General features: G+C 40.3%; 1 protein-coding gene and 1 pseudogene across 13 annotated transcripts in view; both read left to right on the forward strand.

The window, feature by feature from the left end:
* LOC102931528 (protocadherin gamma-C5) overlaps positions 1 to 18823 on the forward strand; it is a 361684-nt gene that overhangs the window by 147094 nt on the left and 195767 nt on the right. Inside the window, exon 1 of one of the 13 annotated variants that reach the window (XM_037907131.2) lies at positions 13569 to 16194. The exons of the other annotated variants lie outside the window; for them this stretch is intronic. Coding sequence (XP_037763059.1) covers positions 13765 to 16194 — 2430 coding nt within the window. The 5' untranslated portion in view covers positions 13569 to 13764. Of the gene's footprint in view, positions 1 to 13568; positions 16195 to 18823 lie in introns of those variants that run through there. 13 annotated transcript variants of the gene reach the window in all.
* LOC102936717 overlaps positions 1 to 18823 on the forward strand; it is a 274924-nt pseudogene that overhangs the window by 72692 nt on the left and 183409 nt on the right.

Consider the following 18823-nt stretch of genomic DNA (forward strand, 5'->3'; position numbering starts at 1 on the left):
CAAGGAGAAACGAGCTGTGCAGGTGTACCTTATTAGTACAGCATAGTCCCAGAAGAGCTCCTTAGCCTCCTCCTGGCCAGTGAGAAGGCATGTCCCTTCACAGGCAACAAATGCATAAGACCAGTCTTCCCTAGACAATGGGATGTGTATTTCCTTAGCTGACTATTCAGGTCCTCATGCAGAGACAATAAAGGTGCATTTACATAGAAGGTAAACACAGCCATCAAGCTAACAAGGGGAAGAAGGAGAAACTCAATTATCACCAGCAGGGGAGGAACCAGCATGAAGTCTTCACCAGACTGCATGGAGTCTCTTCCCAGAAGGAGAAAATGGTGTACTGGACTATAAAGACAGGGATCTTAACCTCAAATGACAAAAAATTGAATCAACCGATAGTGTACAATATTACTGTATTATAAAAGTGTATCCGATAAGGTGTTTTATGAAAGCTAATGACACACAGGTGATTAATATCATTGTAAAATGCAGGTATTAACACTATATGAGGAATTATGAATATTCACTGATATTATGCTTAAAATTGTGTGTCCAAACAAAAGGAGAAACAGGTTTTCTCCCAGACAGGAGGGAAGGCAGCTGTCTACTGGTCTCCAGTGAAATTAAGCAAGGTGTGACCAAAAACAATGGAATCCTCGTTTACATATGAATCCTCAGTGGCACAGGAAATTCACAGGAAGGGAAGAACAGCACGAGGTCATCCAGAGTCTGGAAACAAAACAGTGACAGGCACAAGGGGCCAGACCTCGTGCAAGCTGAGAACAATGAGTTCTTCAGTCAAGGGGGTTGAAGTCTCTGGGAACTACATGTATGTAAACTTGATTAGGCAAAGACCTTTTACCTAAGAAAACAAAGAAAACCAGCACCTTGTACTTCTGTGGAAAGACCTGACTGAGAGAAAGTCAGCCATGGCTAGAAAGAAGAAAGATTGATAAGAAATCTACCTTGAACCAAGGCAGTAGCTTGTTAAGTTAAATCTCTTATCTGAAGTGATTGTTAACTCCAGTTAAAGTAATAAGTTCTGGTTTTGTCTCTTTAGAGGAGGAACAACCTTATTAATTCTCTGAGTGTTCCAGAAAAGGGCTGGATACTTCTGGGCAGATGATTTAGGGGAAATTCAGGACCGGGTGTGTGTTGAGGTCACCCTGCAGGTATAACGAAGGCTGGTGGAGACCTCAGTGGGGATGTTGTGTTGTGAGTAGACCTCTGTGTTCAGAAGTGCTGAACCAGAGCTGCATGGCATACAGACACTCAGGGAACTGCATGCTTGTCTGCTGGCTGTTGATGACCCAACTCTGAACCACAGTAGCAAAGCATGTAAGGCACCCAGAGTTATAGGGCAGGTGGTAACACAACCTCTCACGGGTCTGGACTGCACCCAGAAACCTGACAGATATAACAGTAGTTCACTTGTGAAAATGTTTCTAACTTGTTTGAATCATAAGGCCCAGAAACTCCCAGTTTCCTTTGTTTTGTTTCTGTTGTTGAGTAGAAGTGTCTTTTGATATTTTCAGAGACATAGTAGAAAACTTACAAAGATGTTACAGCTTGTTCTATACACAATATAGGAATGATGGAAGTTCATTGGGACTCATTAAGAAAGAAGCTAAAGAACCAGCTGTGGGAGGGGTTCAGGTGGAAATAAGAAGAGGAAGTGTTTGACTATGTCACAATACCAGGAAGTTTAGAGAAACTTAGAACTGAAAAATGATGTCCTACTTAAAAGAGAATTTTTAAGTGAATGGATGTTTTTATTTTGTATTGGCTAGAGCAAAGTTCAACTATCTGTTGCTAGCTATGGGCAGAATATGGGTGGAGGGGAGGGTGGAGGGGATTGGATCAAGATAAAAAAGACTGATCTAACACCATGCACTTTATGCTGAGTGGACAAATGCTCTGTGCAGGGTTGTGTGGGCCTTGAAGTGGATGGAAGCACAATTTTGTTTGTTTTTTCACTCTCTCTCTCTCCGCTGTTGACTGTGGCTACATCCTGGGTCATACTCATGCAGAACAGTATGCCCATGTAATGAGAGCAAGGTTGAAAATAATTTTAAAATGTTTTTACATATAAACTCATTATTGATTTCTGGCATGAATTGTGGAGAGTAGGACAATGAGGGGAAATGTGGAAAGAACAGAATTCTGGAAGGAGATATGAAGGACAGACAATGGGTTGGGAGGGATTTAGACTGGGGTTAGGGGTCTGGTGTAGCAAGGAGCTGTACTTATTGGTCTTGAAAGGTGAGAGTCTTGGATAGGAAGAAAGAGGAGGTGCATGAATGAGGCAGGATATTGACAGAAAATGGAAGGAGAATGAAGTAATTATAGGGTGCTAGGCATAAGGAAGAGAAGAGCAGGGTATTCAGGGAGCAATGTAGGCTGGGTCAGCATACTGGGATGCATAGAGAGGGACAGGGATTTTCTAGGTGCCCCACATTCTGGGACTTGACAGACTGAAATTGTTGCATGTTGTATCATGACTTCAGGCCAAATTCTCCTCTAATTTATACTCTGTCTCTGTGCCTCCCTATGAACTTTACGATGGCTGCATATTGTTTAATATTAGCAGAATTTTGCTTTTTATAAGTGGAAAAGTTCAGACACTTCTGTTTATTGTTTCACTTGCCTGCTTTGATATCACTGACTAATGTGTTATGGGAGGAAACTGGTTCTGCGTGTGTGTGTGTGTGTGGTAAAGATAGTACAGTGAATTTATTTAATATGTTTTATGTATAACATATAGGTATAAGTGTTTGGTTTACATGGTCTAAAGTCTTTTGAAGACATTATTTTATTAGGAATATGCTCTTGGGATGTTCTTTATTTCCAAAACCTAGTATTTGTACTAAAAAAAGATAAACACTGTCCTATATTAACAGTCCTATCAGAAGTCTAATGTGTGTTTTATACCTTAACTTTTCAAAATGAAAGAGCACATCCTTCATTTTGTAACATTTTTCTGTCTTTTGTAAGAAGACTGTAATTCTTAGAACCAAAGAAGGAATAAAAGAAGAATGTTTTAACATATTTTAATAAGATATTTTAAAAGCACAAAAGGGAATGGCCCATGTAATTGTAGTCTAGTTAGGCTGAAGTTATTTTGGAGAAAAATAATGAAATTGTAGATGTAGGGATCTATAAGTAAGAAATTAGAGGACAGAAATATAAGTATTGCCAATCAACATCATCTCCTGAGAAATAGGTCTTTTCAGACAAACTTTATGCCATCCCTTGGCTAGATTATACCTATGATTGATAAAGGTAATTGTGTTGATGTAATATATTTAGATTTTTGTCAGATGTTTGATCTAAAACTTCAGGACCAACTGATTAAAATGCTAGCACTATCCAAATTAGATATTATTGTGGTTAGAGTCACCAGATGGCACATTGTTATTAGTTTTTGTAAAGCAGGCTCTCTTCTGGGAGGGAACTGCAAACAACAAGAAAGTTTCCTGTTCACCTTAATGTCTCTGACTAGAGTCAATTACTGGTGCACAGTTGCTTCTTGGAAACCGGATATTAGTGTTTCAACTGAGATTTCTGAGAAAGGGGTTTGCTTGAGTTTGTTCAAGTATGGTCTCCACCAACAGAAAACCATCCTGCAAGACACCAAAATCTGTTACCAGTTGGCAAACGGATGATAATATGATCCATAAAAAATGGCTTTAAGTTTTATTGAGTGATAGATCTCAAAATTTCAATGTAAAGGAGAACTCACCAATTATGGCAATGTTTCTGGTTGGGTGCAGCAAGGATTACTTCACAGTCTAATGCTTTTCAAAAATTACCAGTGACCTCGAAGAAAGTACACGTTTGCTGATGAACTGTGCAGATAACTCAAAGATTGGTAGAATGATAAATAATGATGAAGCCAGACCATTGATACAGAGGCATATAGACTGTTTGTAAGATAGATGTTATTGAATAGAATATATTTTAATACAGTCAAATATGAAATCATCTTTCTAGGAACAAAGAATATAGGCCATTCTTACAGGATAGTGAATAGTACCCTGGAAAACAGTGACTCTGAAAAGGACTTATGCCTCATGGTAGATAATTAACTAAATTACAGCTCCCAGTGTGAACCTATAACAAAAGAGCTCACGCAATTGTAACATTACCTGCAGTGACACAAGAGAATGAATATCAACCTCTGGGCGGATGGTTTGAAAGCAGGACTCAAATCGCAAACTAATTGTGAGGTTTGTACTTAGACTTCACCAACAATGGTCAATTGGAAATTCCTCAGGTATTATAACAGGCCTTAACATGAAGTCACAGACAGTCCCCTTGGATACTCCAATCAATCTTGCTACCCAAGGAAATATCCCTTTGTGATAGCTGGGCCTTACACCAAGAATCACAGCAGTATTCAGGTTACTCCCAGTTCCAAGGAACCAATCTCTTAACCCCGGTCTAATTGTGCATTAGATCAGTGGTTTTCAACCTTTTTCTTTCTGAGCCCCCTCCCAACATGCTATAAAAACTTCACAGCCCACTCGTGCCACAATTGTTTTTCTGCATATAAAAGCCAGAGCCAGTCTCGGGGGGTAGCAAACAAGACAATTGCTTGTGGACCCACTGTCACCATGCCTTCACAACTGAGAATACCAAATTCAGGACAAACTGCTGAGAAATAGAGCAGACACACCCCAAAACTGGTGGTTATTCTCCCATAAGATATACCAAACCAGCAACAAAAGTAAACTTCTATTTCACCGCACTGGCTAACAGGAAGTCAGAAAAGCAGTCTCCTTAGACATCCCAGTCCTTGTATCACCACCAAAAATCTAGACTTAAAGATGAGTGGTTATTTAAAACCAATTTCATCAAACAAAAAGTTCTTCTGATCCCAAAGGACCAGCCACATACCCAGGTCAATATATAACTCAGATCTTACCCAAAAATCACTCTGTTGCCAATCCTTTAGCATCTAATATCTAAAGGTTTATTTATAAAAAGAAAGAAAGAAAGGTGAGAGCTAAAATTGGTTAAGAAATCAAATGCATACAATAATTGCAAAGTTCTTGGATCAGGCTTGTAGCAGTGATGGAATAAACTGCTGGCTTGTTAAGTCTCTGGTTGCTTTCAAATCATTGGAAGGTCCTCAGTCCTTTGGTTAGAATGTCCCATTAGTGTAAGTTCATAGTCCAGAGGCTTGAGCAGGAAAGGAGTCTACTTGTATGACTCATATTCACAGGAAGGAGGACAGAGCAACAAATGTTTTTTGTCCTCTTGTTGATGGTACACAGTGAAATTCCAGTTGCAATGTCCACAACAGTCTTTCTGGTATTGATGAACCTTTCGTTTTGAGAAGGGCTTAAGAATTTCTGTTGAAGGTCAGCCCTTCACACTAAATGATCTCTCTCTTTCTCGTCTGGTGATTTACACAGTCTCAGAGGCTCAGAGTACCACTGCTCAAATATTACATTATTAAATTATAGAATCATAGAAGTGTAGGACTGGAAGTGACCTCAAGAGGTATTCTGGTCCAGTCCCCTGAACTCAAGGCAGGACTAAGTATTATCTATACCATCCCTTAATGGTGTTTGTCTAACCTACTCTTAAAAATTTCCAGTGACAGAGATTTCACAACCTCCCTATGCAATTTATTCTAGTGCTTAACTACCCTGACAGTTAGGAAGCTTTTCCTAATGACCAACCTAAACCTCCCTTGCTGCAATCTAGGCCCATTGCTTCTTGTCCTATCCTCAAGGTTAACAAGAAACAAATTTTCACCCTTCTTCTTGTAATAATCTTTTATGTACTTGAAAACTGTTATGTCCCCCCTCAGTCTTCTCTTCTCCAGATTAAACAAACCCAATTCTGTCAATCTTTCCTCATAGGTCATATTTTCTAGACCTTTAATCATTTTTGTTGCTGTTCTCTGGACTTTCTCCAATTTGTCTACGTCTTTCCTGAAATGTGGCATCCAGAATTTGGACACTAGAGGCCTTATCAGTGTGGAATAGATTGGAAGAATTACTTCTAGTGTCTTGCTTACAACACTCCTGCTAATACATTCCAGAACAATGTTCACTTTTTTTTTTTTTGCAGTAGTGTTACACTGTTGACTCATATTTAGCTTGTGATCCACAATCACCCCCAGATCCCTTTCAGCCGTATTCTTAGGAAGTCATTTCCCATTTTGTATGTGTGCAATTGATTGTTCCTTCCTAAGTGGAGTACTTTGCATTTGTCCTTATTGAATTTAATTCTATTTAATTCAGACCATTTCTCCAGTTTTTCCAGATAGTTTTGAATGTTAGTTGTATTTTCCAAGCAACCTCTCCCAACTTGGTATCATCCACAAATTTTATAAGTGTACTCTCTATGCCATTATTTAAATCATTTATGAAGATCCTGAACAGAACCAGACGCAGGACCTATCCCTGGAGGACACCACTTGACTGTAAACCACTGATAACTATTCACTGGGAACAGTTTTCCAACCAGTAATGCAGCCACCTTATAAGTAGCTCCACCTAGGCTATATTTCCCTTATATGGGATACAGATGTTATAAATGAAATTAATATATGCAGGATCTTATAAACATTTAATAAAGTCTAAACACATTCTTATCATTCTAATACCTGTTATAACCATAATAACAAACAGATGAGCCAGGCTGATTCCAGCTATGCATTGGTCAGTTGAGACATGGGAACCCTGGCATGAGCTGTCCTGGTGTGCCAGTGTCACACCCCCAATGAAAAACCGGTGTAGGAAGGGATGTCATTGATACTCCTGACTATGCCTCATAATCCACCATCCATGATAAGGCATCTGCCACTACATTTTCTTTTCCCTGGATATGCATTATTTCTGTGTCATACTTCTGTAGTGCTAGGCTCCTGCATAGTAGTCTCAAATTGGTCCTATTGGCCCTGTGCAACCAAATTAACAGGGAGTGGTCCATTAGAACCTTAAATTTTCTAGTAGGCAGATAAGGCTTAAGTTGTTTAGCAGCCCAGACTATGGCATAACATTCCCTCTTGATGACATCATAGTTCTGTTACATGTGGGTCAGTTTTTTACTTAAAAAGGCAATGGGGTCGCTGTTGTCCTCAACCCAGCCTGCATTAGCAATGCATGTAACCCAATATCAGAAGTATCAGTGCACAGCACAAGGTTTGCTGAAATCAGGGATAACTTAAACTGGCAAAGCCTCTTTTATGCCCTTGAAGCCTTTCTCACAGACCTCAGTCCATATCACCCAGTATGGTTTTCCCTTTTTTATAAGGTCTGGTTGTGAGGCCACAATGTTGCTAAACCCCTTTACAAACCTCTGATAATTACTCGCCAGAGCAATAAATCTGTTTCTTGGTTCATGGGTTAGTCTTGGTTCTTGGACCTGCTTCCTGGTTTGTGGGGCAGGCCAATTCCCAATGGCTTTTACTTTTAGAGGAGCAGGGCGAACAAACCCACTGCCCATCCTGTATCCTAAATTAAGTACTTCTGCTGCCCTCATCTTGCATTTGGACACCTTGACAGTGAGCTTGGCTTCTCTAAGCCTCGCCAATGCAATTCCCACATGGTTCAGGTAGTCTTTCTAGGAGTCACTTAAAATAGCCAAGTCACCTACATAGGCCCAGGCCATTGTCTGTAAACCCTGCAAGATCTCATTGACAAGCCTCTGAAAGAAAACCCCTGAATTAATTAATCTGAAAGGTATAACTTCTTACGCTGATATAGGCCAGACTTCTCTATGAAAACTGACTTTTCCTGGGCATCAGCATTTAAGGGAATTTCTCAATACCCTTGAGTTAAATCCAGAGTACCCCTTCATAGATCCAGTAGGTCCTCTATCTCGGGTTTGGTGAGATTGGGTTGGGATCAGTTAGTGTGATGGCATTTGCCCTTCTAAAATCCACACAAACTCTCATCATTTTATTCCTTGTGGATACCATTACAATAGGAGATGCCCAGAGTATTTTTGATTTAGTAGTCACTCCCATGTCTAGAATGCTCTCCACCGCCTCCTGAATTTGTCTTTGCATTTCTAAGTAGTGGTATGCTCTGAAAGGGGCATGGTGTGGCCCTCTAGTTTCCATGGAATGCACAATGCTGTTAGTTAAACCTGGCAGGTTTGAAAATACCTGCCTGAGGTATTTCAAGAGGACTAATATCTCCTGCTTTTGGGTTGGGTCCAAATATTTCCAAATCTGCATGCTCTCCAGAGAAGTCTGTTCCTTACTCTCCCTGACCAAATAATTTAATGGGGCAGTAAATGGTCCCTCATCAGCCCAACAAATCATATTCACTGCCATCTCTCTTTTGTGTTAAGTTTTCAATCTATTGACGTACATTTTACACACCTCCCCTGCATTGCAGTTTCATTGCATCATAAGTGATCTCATTCACTCTCTCTATCATAATGAAAGGTGCCTCACAACAATCTTGTATCTTTTTTTTCCTTACAGGAATGAACACTAACACGAAGTCACCTATATAAAAAGACTTTTCTCAAGCATGCCTGTCATACCATGCTTTCTGAGACACCTGATTCATTTCAAGGCTCTGCCATGTGGAGGGAAATCCATTGTTCCATTGTTTCAGCACAGCTAGTAAAAAATTACAGCTAGCAAGATGGTGTTTGAAGTCACATGGGCAAGTGACATGTCCATGCATGATTTTGCTTAATCACAGCAGAGGCCATTACCTATACTCTAGTTGTTCACATGAAAGTCCAGCAGGTGTGGATGGGCATCTTCCATAGTCCATTGTGAGTTAAGTGTCCCTTGATGGGCCACTTAACTTGAATAGTCCCTTCAAGATGTGCAGACTAAATATCTTGTGGGCATTAGCACAGGAGCAAACATATTTGAAATACAGGTATTGAGCCAATTCTCATAACTTCAAATACAAAAATGATACATACATCCAAATAGCATAATAATATTCAGCCAATCATAACCTTTCCATAGACACCTTACTAGATATACTTTGTACAAGATTAGTTGCAATTATATAACAGTGGTAGCAACAATGATCTGCATGGTCATATTTTAATCAGATAACGTCACACCCTCTCTTCAGCTTCTTCAGTGGATTTGGCTGCCGCTGTTTCTTCCATGTCTCTTTGGCATTCCTTTACCTAAGCTGCCCTAGTTGCTTCCCTCTCTCTGATCCACAATTCTGCCATCATTCTCTGGTTCTTCTTTGGCTGTCAGGTGCTGCAATCCAGCTAGTTCCATGGTTGTGGTTGCCTCTGCAGCATGTGGGACAGGATGGTTCTCACTCTGTTGATCAGACTCCATCTCCTATACTTCCCTGGGTAAGTGGTCAAAATTTATGAGCAAAACTCTCAACTCCTGACCTGGGGATTTCCTTTTAAAGGACATTCCATTCTGCAAACATAAATGTTCAAGGTCTTCTCCCTTAAGACTATCATATTACTCTGGTTCACACAGTATGTCTATTCTTTAATCTTTAAAATTCTCAATATCAAGTTTAAACATTAACAGCTCTGGGGTTATGATCTATAAACCTAAGGCTATATCTACACTGGCAATTGAATGACAAAACTTTTGTGGTTCAGAGGTGTTAAGTCACCCCCCGCCCCCATCTCCCGAAAGACAAAAGTTTTAAGGCGGCAAGTGCCAGTGTGAACAGTGCATTGTGGGCAGGAGCACTCTCCTGCCGGCAACATGAATGCAGCTCGTTGGGGGTGGAAGTATTTTGTTGGCAAAAGAGCCAACAAACAGCGGCTACACTGGCTGACTTTTAGGGACAGGGCTATGTCGATGTGGCCATGTCACTAAAAGCTCGGTAGTGTAGACAAAGCCTTATTGACCTGTGGTATGTGAATCATGTCGACTCTGCCAGTGTAACACTGCCTGCAATGATTCAAGAGCATGAGTACCAACCTCAAGGAAGACAGTTAGGAAGCAAGTCACAAACCCCAATTTTGAATGACTTCTATACTTAAATTTCACCATGCAGTTATCAAGTGGAAACTCCTCAGGCACCATGACAGCCTTAACATGGAGTTACAGTCCCCTTGAGTTTGCTGATCTATCACCACCCAGTGCGTGAACCTTTGTCATAGCTGGTTCCTTAAACCAAGAAGCACAGCAAGGTTTATGTTATTCCCAGTCCCAAAGGACCAGTCACTTACCCCAGCTCAATTGTACCTTAGATCTCACACCAAAGACAACACTGTAACTAATCATACAACAAACTCTATAAAGAGTTATTAAATAGGAAAGTGAAAAATAACAGTTATTAACAAAGTTAAAGCAGGTAAACATATACACAAAAGACATACAATCAACTTTCAAAAGGAAATAACGGCTAAAATTGGCAAGCTCTATGTATGATTTAGGACTAATCCAGGCTAAGCAACTAGGGATCTCTTGCTTATGTTTAGAAAAGTTAGCCCTCCCACCCCCAAGTCCAAGCAGCATAGAGATAATAATTTCCTTTTGTTTGGGGTTTTTATTCCCCTCCTGCCATGTCTCTAAATGGCAAACATAACTAATGGGAGAAGTCCCCTTGCATGATTCATCTTCACAAGGAGGAGGACAGAATAACAAAAGTCTTTTGTCCTCTTGTTGACAGTGTGCAGGGATCTTCCAGCTGCAGGGTCCACAATTGTCCATCTGGTATAGATGGATCTTTCCTTTTGGGAAGGGTGTAACATCTTCTGTTGAAAGTCAGCCCTTCACATTAAATGATGTCTCCCCCTTGTCTGGTGATTTACACAGTCACAGACGCTCACAATACAACCATTCAAATATTGCTTTACAATATGGGGTGCAGATATTATAAGTGAGATAAATGCATGCAGCAACTCACAAGCCTTCAATAAAGTCTAAACTTTAAACACGTTCTTTCATCCTAATAGCTGTTTTAACAATACTAACATAACATAGGGGTGAGTCAGACTGATTCTGGCTATCTATTGCCAGTGTTCAATTGAGACATGGGGACCTTGGCATGAGATGCAACCTGGTCTGCCAGCATCACAGTAATTCTTAGATGTATAATGAGAATAATATCAAGGGATGATACATCTAAATTGGGTATCCGTGAGACCACCACTAGAATACTGTGTCCAGTTCTGGTTTCCATATTTTTTAAAAGATGTTGTCATAAATATAAAGGGAAGGGTAAACCCCTTTAAAATCCCTCCTGGCCAGAGGAAAAATCCTCTCACCTGTAAAGGGTTAAGAAGCTAAAGGTAACCTCGCTGGCACCTGACCAAAATGACCAATGAGGAGACAAGATACTTTCAAAAGCTGGGAGGAGGGAGAGAAACAAAGGGTCTGTGTCTGTCTGTATGCTGCTTTTGCCGGGGATAGCACAGGAATGGAGTCTTAGAACTTTTAGTAAGTAATCTAGCTAGGTATGTGTTAGATTATGATTTCTTTAAATGGCTGGGAAAAGAACTGTGCTGAATAGAATGACTATTTCTGTCTGTGTGTCTTTTTTGTAACTTAAAGTTTTGCCTAGAGGGATTCTCTATGTTTTGAATCTAATTACCCTGTAAGGTATCTACCATCCTGATTTTACAGAGATGATTCCTTTACTTCTATTAAAAGTCTTCTTGTAAGAAAACTGAATGCTTTTTCATTGTGCTCAGATCCAAGGGTTTGGGTCTGTGGTCACCTATGCAAATTGGTGAGGATTTTTACTAAACCTTTCCCAGGAAGTGGGGTGCAAGGGTTGGGAGGATTTTGGGGGGAAAGACGTGTCCAAACTACGTTTCCCAGTAAACCCAGTTAGAGTTTGGTGGTGGCAGTGGATATTCCAAGGACAAAGGATAAAATTAATTTGTACCTTGGGGAAGTTTTAACCTAAGCTGATAAAAGTAAGCTTAGGAGGTTTTCATGCAGGTCCCCACATCTGTACCCTAGAGTTCAGAGTGGGGGAGGAACCTTGACAGATGTTGACAAATTGGACAGAGTCTTGAGAGAGCTACAGGATTGGTTTAAGCTCTGGAAAAGGCACCTTATGGTGAGATGCTTACAGAGTTTTATCAAAGGAAAGAATAAGAAAGGGCTTATTCAGTGAGAATATAATTGATTTTAAGTTATCTTTAAGCTCACAGACAAAGCCATAGGGGACAATGGCTGGGATCATGAAAACTTCAAACTGAAAACAAGATGCATTTGTTTTACAGTTAAGGTAATTAATAATTGAAACACATTAGCATTGGAAGTGATAAATTCATAATAATTAGTAGTCTTTAAATCAAAATTGGATACTTTTATAAAAGATATGATCTAATTAAATGATAAATTATTGGTCTAAATAGTGTCAATAACACAGTAGGGAATATCAATTTCCTCTACTGTAGGAATCATTGGGTGACATTCCATTGCCTGCATTATAGAGGATGTCATATTAGATAGACAGACAACACCAGCGGTTCTCAATCAGGGGTACATGTATCCCTGGGTGTACCCAGAGGTCTTCCAGGGGATACATCAATTCATCTAGATATTTGCCTAGTTTTACAACAGGCTACATAAAAAGCATTAGCAAAGTCAGCACAAACTAAAATTTCATACAGACAATGACTTGTTTATACTATTCTACTGAAATATAAGTACAATATTTATATTCCAACTAATTTTATAATTATATGGTAAAAATGAGAAAGTAAGCAATTTGTAAGCAAGTAGTTTTTAAGTGAGGTGAAACTTGGGGATACAAAAGACAAATCAGACTCCTGAAAGGGGTACAGTAGTCTGGACTTCAAAGCATGAGAGTTCAGACACATAAATTAAGTAGCCATAGAATTTACTTTTTTTAGTTTCTGGTTCCGAATTCTCAATTGTATATATTTTGTTGTCTCATTCTGGGGCATATTTTGCGTTCATTTACGTAGATGTGAATTTGGAGTAATAATAACATTTAGCACCTAAATAACAATTTTCATCGGTAAATCTAAAATGTTTGCAAAAGTACATAATCAGAGTGATATCCTCCTTTACCAATTGATCAACTAAAATATGGAAAACATAAATTGCTAGACAACACCAGATAATGGCAAGGACATAGTATAGCTTAGCTCTCATGATTCCTAATACTGTGTATTATCTATTGGACCAGACTACCCCCTTCACTTTAGACGAATTCCTATCCCTTTACGTTGCTGTAACTGAGATTAAAATCTGGCTTTGTGTATGGAATAACAGCAAATCTGTCACATATTACAGGAATTCAGGGAAGCTTTGCTGCATGGGTTTGGGTTTCCAGATAGAAAATTTTCGTTCTTAGAAATATAAGTAATGACGCTTTTATTCTTAATTAAACCGACTTGTTACTGAATATACAAAACTCACAGAAAACAGAGGGGAGTGGGCGTGCATCTTACTACTCATTTTTACCGATTCTTTTAACTTTTTCCGATACATAGGATGGTTTACTCTAGTCATCTGTTTTAGGACTTTCATTATGCTCTTTAGACATAAGCATTTTGATGAGACCAACCAGTTGCAGTTCTGTAACTCAGACTCAGAGTGCCGCTGTTGGCCAGTGCAGAGCTGGAGCTGCAGCCGGATATCCACTAAAGCCTCCTGCACTGAGCTTGCTCAGTCAGCGATTACACAAACATACATACAGTTCGCTGTTGAGAGACACCCTGTCTCAAAACTCTCCTGGAAAATTAGGTTGAGATGGTAATTTAATTTACTCTCCAACACCGTGGATTTTGACATTTTAACGGGGATTTAAAGCACAAAATCGAAGTGGAATAGATAAGAAAATAAAAGCAAGCCTGAGTGGGATGGAAAACAGGCAGAGACCGAGCGGCCAAGCAGTCACACGGCAAGTACTTTGGTTTCCCTTCTTATTCTCTTTGTTCTGCCGGGCGGTCTCGGGGCATATTCGTTACTCCATTCCTGAGGAAATGGCCAAAGGTTCCCTTGTGGGGAATCTCGCCAAGGATTTGGGATTGGATGTCAAAGAACTGCCGCAGCGGAAGCTCCGGGTCAGTTCGGAAAAGCAGTATTTCAGTGTGAATGGGGAAAATGGCAACCTGTATGTGAATGGCAGGATAGACCGTGAGGAGATATGTGGGGAGACACCCCTTTGTGTCCTGACATTCGAAACGGTGGTTGAAACCCCTTTAAACATTTACAACATGGATATAGCAATTCAGGACATTAATGATAACGCCCCGAGCTTCGACGAAAATAACGTTGTGTTAGAAATCAATGAATTTACACAGCCAGGGGCGCGCTTTCCACTCGAATCGGCACAAGATCCAGATGTGGGACTGAATTCACTGCAAAATTACCGGCTCAGCCCAAATCAGTATTTTATCCTGGCAGTGAAGGAGAATGCAGATGGCAATAAATACGCAGAATTAGTTTTAGACAGACCTTTGGATCGGGAGCAGCAGACTTCTCATATCTTGATCTTGACGGCTGTGGATGGGGGGGACCCTGTGAGAACTGGGACCGCTCAGATTAACATTAAAATCACTGATGCCAATGACAATCCCCCAATATTCACTGAAGAGATCTACAAAGTCAGAGTAAGTGAAAATCTAGCCAAAGGCTCCGTAGTGGTACAGGTGAAAGCAATGGATAAGGATGAAGGATTATATGGAGAAATCAGTTATTCCTTGAGTAATGCCCCCAAAAATGTCCTGCAGTTATTCAAAATAGATCCCGAAAATGGAGTAATAACAAATACAGATATTCTGGATTTTGAAGAGACGAATAAATATACGATGGGAATTGAAGCCAGGGATGGGGGTGACCTGACTGGTCACTGCAAAGTTCAAATAGAAATTATTGACGAGAATGACAACGCCCCCGAAGTAACCCTTACATCCGTGTCCAGTCCTATCCCTGAAGACTCAGTGCCCGGGACAGTGATAGCTCTTATAAGAGCCCGTGACCGAGATGCAGGAGAAAATGGAAAAATCACCTGTCACCTTCAACACGACTTGCCTTTTAAAATACTGTCCTCCTCTCGTAATTACTACAAAATAATTACAGACAGCACCCTGGACAGAGAAAAGATCCCAGAGTATAATATTACAGTTACCGCCGCAGACAAAGGCACCCCTCCTCTCTCCGCCCAAAAAACCATCCTGTTGCAGATCTCGGATATCAATGACAACGCGCCTGTCTTTGAGAAACCTTCCTACACCGCCTATGTGCCAGAGAACAATCCCTCGGGGGCCTCTATTTTCAGTGTAAAAGCTTCAGACCGGGATCTGGACCGGAACGCCCGAGTCACTTACTCCATCCTGAGCAGCAACCTCGAAGAGGTGCCTCTCTCCTCCTACATCTCCATTAACTCCCAGACCGGAGCGATCTATGCGCAGCGCTCCTTCGACTACGAGCAATTCCGGGAGTTTGAGATGCAAGTGAAGGCCCAAGACGGCGGGTCCCCGCCTCTCAGCAGCAATGTCACCGTCAGGGTGTTTATTGTGGATCAGAATGATAACGCCCCTCGCATCCTGTACCCTTCGCTCGGAGCCGATGGCTCCGCCTTGTTCGAGATGGTGCCTCGCTCGGCCGAGGCAGGTTATCTGGTGACAAAGGTGGTGGCGGTGGATGCTGACTCGGGACACAATGCCTGGCTCTCCTACCACCTGCTCCAGGCCACGGACCCGTCGCTCTTCAGCATGGGGCTGCAGAGCGGGGAGATCCGGACAGGCCGCGCCTTTGCGGACAGAGATGCTGTGAAGCACAGGCTGGTCACCCTGGTGAAGGACAACGGGCAGCCGCCTCTGTCCGCCACAGTGACTCTCAACCTGGTGTTTGCCGAGAACTTCCAAGAGGCTCTTCCGGAAATGAGCGACCAATCGGGTGACTCGGCATCTCAGTCTGATTTACAGTTCTACTTGGTGTTGGCTTTAGCCCTGATCTCATTTTTGTTCCTCCTGGCAGTGACGCTGGCCATTGTGATGAAATTTTATAGAGCAAGGAATCCCCCAGTTCTGAGCTGTTTCGGTTCTGATTATTCCAAGGCCGGTCCCAGATTCCCACCCAGCTACTGCGATGCGACTTTACCTTATAGCTATAATCTGTGTTTAGCCGTAGACTCCGGAACGAATAACTCTAATATTCTAAAACCAAATGGCCAGAAAGATGTAGGAGAGATTATCCTTTCCAATGACAACTCTCAGATGTTTATAATGAGCAACAGCACCTCCGCTTCCGTAGACCAAAAGTCTGAACCTGACCGCGTTGGGAAGGTGAGTTTCTGTGCTCATGCGCTTGCATGAGCTTGTATCTTTATATATTTTCGTCGTGGCAAATCAAGGAGTTATATGTCATTTAACGTTAAACCTGATGAATTAGAAATAGTAATTCTCTGAACAACCAATTTTTATATCGGCTTTTATTTATTTATATTTGTTCGTGGCCTTGACATTATTTAAGTAGTATCAAGGTGATACGGCAGAAAGTTTTCGAGACACATTGCAATGATAAAATAAACTGTGTATCAGCAATTTTCCATTTATGGCTATGTAGATGACGCATTACCTTTTAAATTCATAATATTTTTCTTTTTGGTTTTCCATCAATTTTAAGAATGACAAAACCATTAAAATATATTAATTGTATAAATTCATAGAATAAATTAGCAGATAAGTAAATAACTCATAACATCAACAGAAATGCCTCCAAAATAAATATAAAAATTAAAGCCAAAATAGGAACAGTTAACTAACGACACACTGTTCGAAATCTGATCTGCTAGTCAGATTTCCTGTCTAGCTTTCTACCTCCCTTCTCCCTTCTGTTCATCCGTCTATGTGAATGAACTCACCATTCAGGGTTGGCACATCGAAAACAACGCAACAAAGAACATATACTGGGTTACCCAAAAGGAGTAATATTTTAAAATATCCTAGTTTACATATTGATGAAACACGTGCACAACATCTATGAGATATCCTTGCATTATTCCTTAAATGTATTTTCTATTTGTCCTCTGAAGTTAGAATCAGTGCTCCATGATCAGCAATGGCTGCATATTTGTTTCCAAGGGGTGTTCAATATTCTGGTTTTGGACTATAAACTCCTGAACGGGTGGGGCCCCTCTCTTGGAGAGATCTCCCCCTGTCTCACATACTGCGGTAAATGCATTACACTGCAGCACCAGAACTGGAGCTCCATCTGCTGACAGGGCTTTCTCTCTCCTCTGCTTTGGAAATGCTTGCTAGTCCACCTGGGCCAGTTTAGCCAAATTCTGTTGACCTTTAGCGCATGCTGCAAAGCCAATATGATTTCATGGGCTCTTGGAGCCAAGGTAGACTAATTGTAATTTGTGCTGGTGTGCAGGATAATTTATATTTTAGTTTTATGGATCTATGAAGCTTAACCTTGCAATTACAGTAGGCTACTGGATTTGATAAATTTCACAAATATTATTATACTGTGCAAAAGTCTCTAAGGCACTGGATAGGCACGTTTGCCCTATGATGAATGCCTAAATTAATATATAAGTGAACAAAGAAGATAAATTCTAAACAGAAAGGCGAACAAATTGTTCATTGGAAGGGAAAGTGCATGGGACTATGTGTGACTTCACACAGTAATGTGTAAACTAAAATTATTCTTCTTGTTTATTACAATGTGATATAAATACAGGATTACTTTACTTTATTATGCAAAAAATAAATTTGTGTGTCATTTCAAAATGAGGAAATTAAGCAGAGAGGTTTTGTTCCATTTGCCACAGTTTTATTATGTGACTAATGGATTAAAGGGAAGAGTTCAGCTTTACAACGTATCTATCATCAGATAATATGTATTTTGCCTCTAGATTTGTTTCATTAATATTAGGGCTGTCAAGTGATTACAAAAATTAATTGTGATTAATCATGTGATATAAAAAACTAATTGTGATTAATTGCACAATTAATTGCACTATTAATAAAATACTATTTAAATATTTCTGAATGTTTTCTACATTTTCAAATATATTGATTTCAATTACAAAACAGAATACAAAGTGTACAGTGCTAGCTTTATATTTATTTTTGATTACATGAATTTGCACAGTAAAAAACCAAAAGAAATAGTATTTTTCAAATCACCTAATACAAATACTGTAATGTGATCTCTTTATCATGAAAGCTGAATTTAAAAACATAGAATTATGTAAAAATACCCTGCATTCAAAAATAAAACAATATAAAACTTTAGACCCTACAAGTCCACTCAGTCCTACTTCTTGTTCAGCCAGTCACTCAGACAAAGAAGTTTGTTTACATTTTCAGGAGATAATGCTGCCCTCTTCTTGTTTACAATGTGACCTGAAAGTGAGAACAGGCATCCTCATGGCACTGTTGTAGCCAGTGTTACATGCCAGATGTGCTAAAGATTCATATGTCTCTTCATGCTTCAACCACCATTCCAGGGGACATGCGCACATGGTTACGATGGGTTCTGCTCCATAACAATCCAAAGCAGTACAGAGTGACCCAAGTTCATTTTCATTATCTAAGTCAGATGCCACCAGCAGAAGATTGATTTTCTTTTTTGGTGGTTTGGGTTCTGTATTTTCTGCATTGGAGTGTTGCTCTTTTAAGACTTCTGCAAGCATGCTCCACACCCTGTCCCTCTCAGATTTTGAAAGGCACTTCAGATTCTTTAAACCTTGGGTCCAGTGCCATAGCTATTGTCATAAATATAAACGGAAGGGTAACCACCTTTAAATCCCTCCTGGCCAGAGGCAAAACCCTTTCACCTGTAAAGGGTTAAGAAGCTAAGATAACCTCGCTGGCACCTGACCAAAATGACCAATGAGGAGACAAGATACTTTCAAAGCTGGAGGGGCCGGGGGAAAAAAGGTCTCTCTGTCTGTGTGATGCT

Source organism: Chelonia mydas, chromosome 8, assembly GCF_015237465.2.
Source record: "Chelonia mydas isolate rCheMyd1 chromosome 8, rCheMyd1.pri.v2, whole genome shotgun sequence".
In the NCBI taxonomy this organism is placed as follows: Eukaryota; Metazoa; Chordata; order Testudines; family Cheloniidae; genus Chelonia; species Chelonia mydas.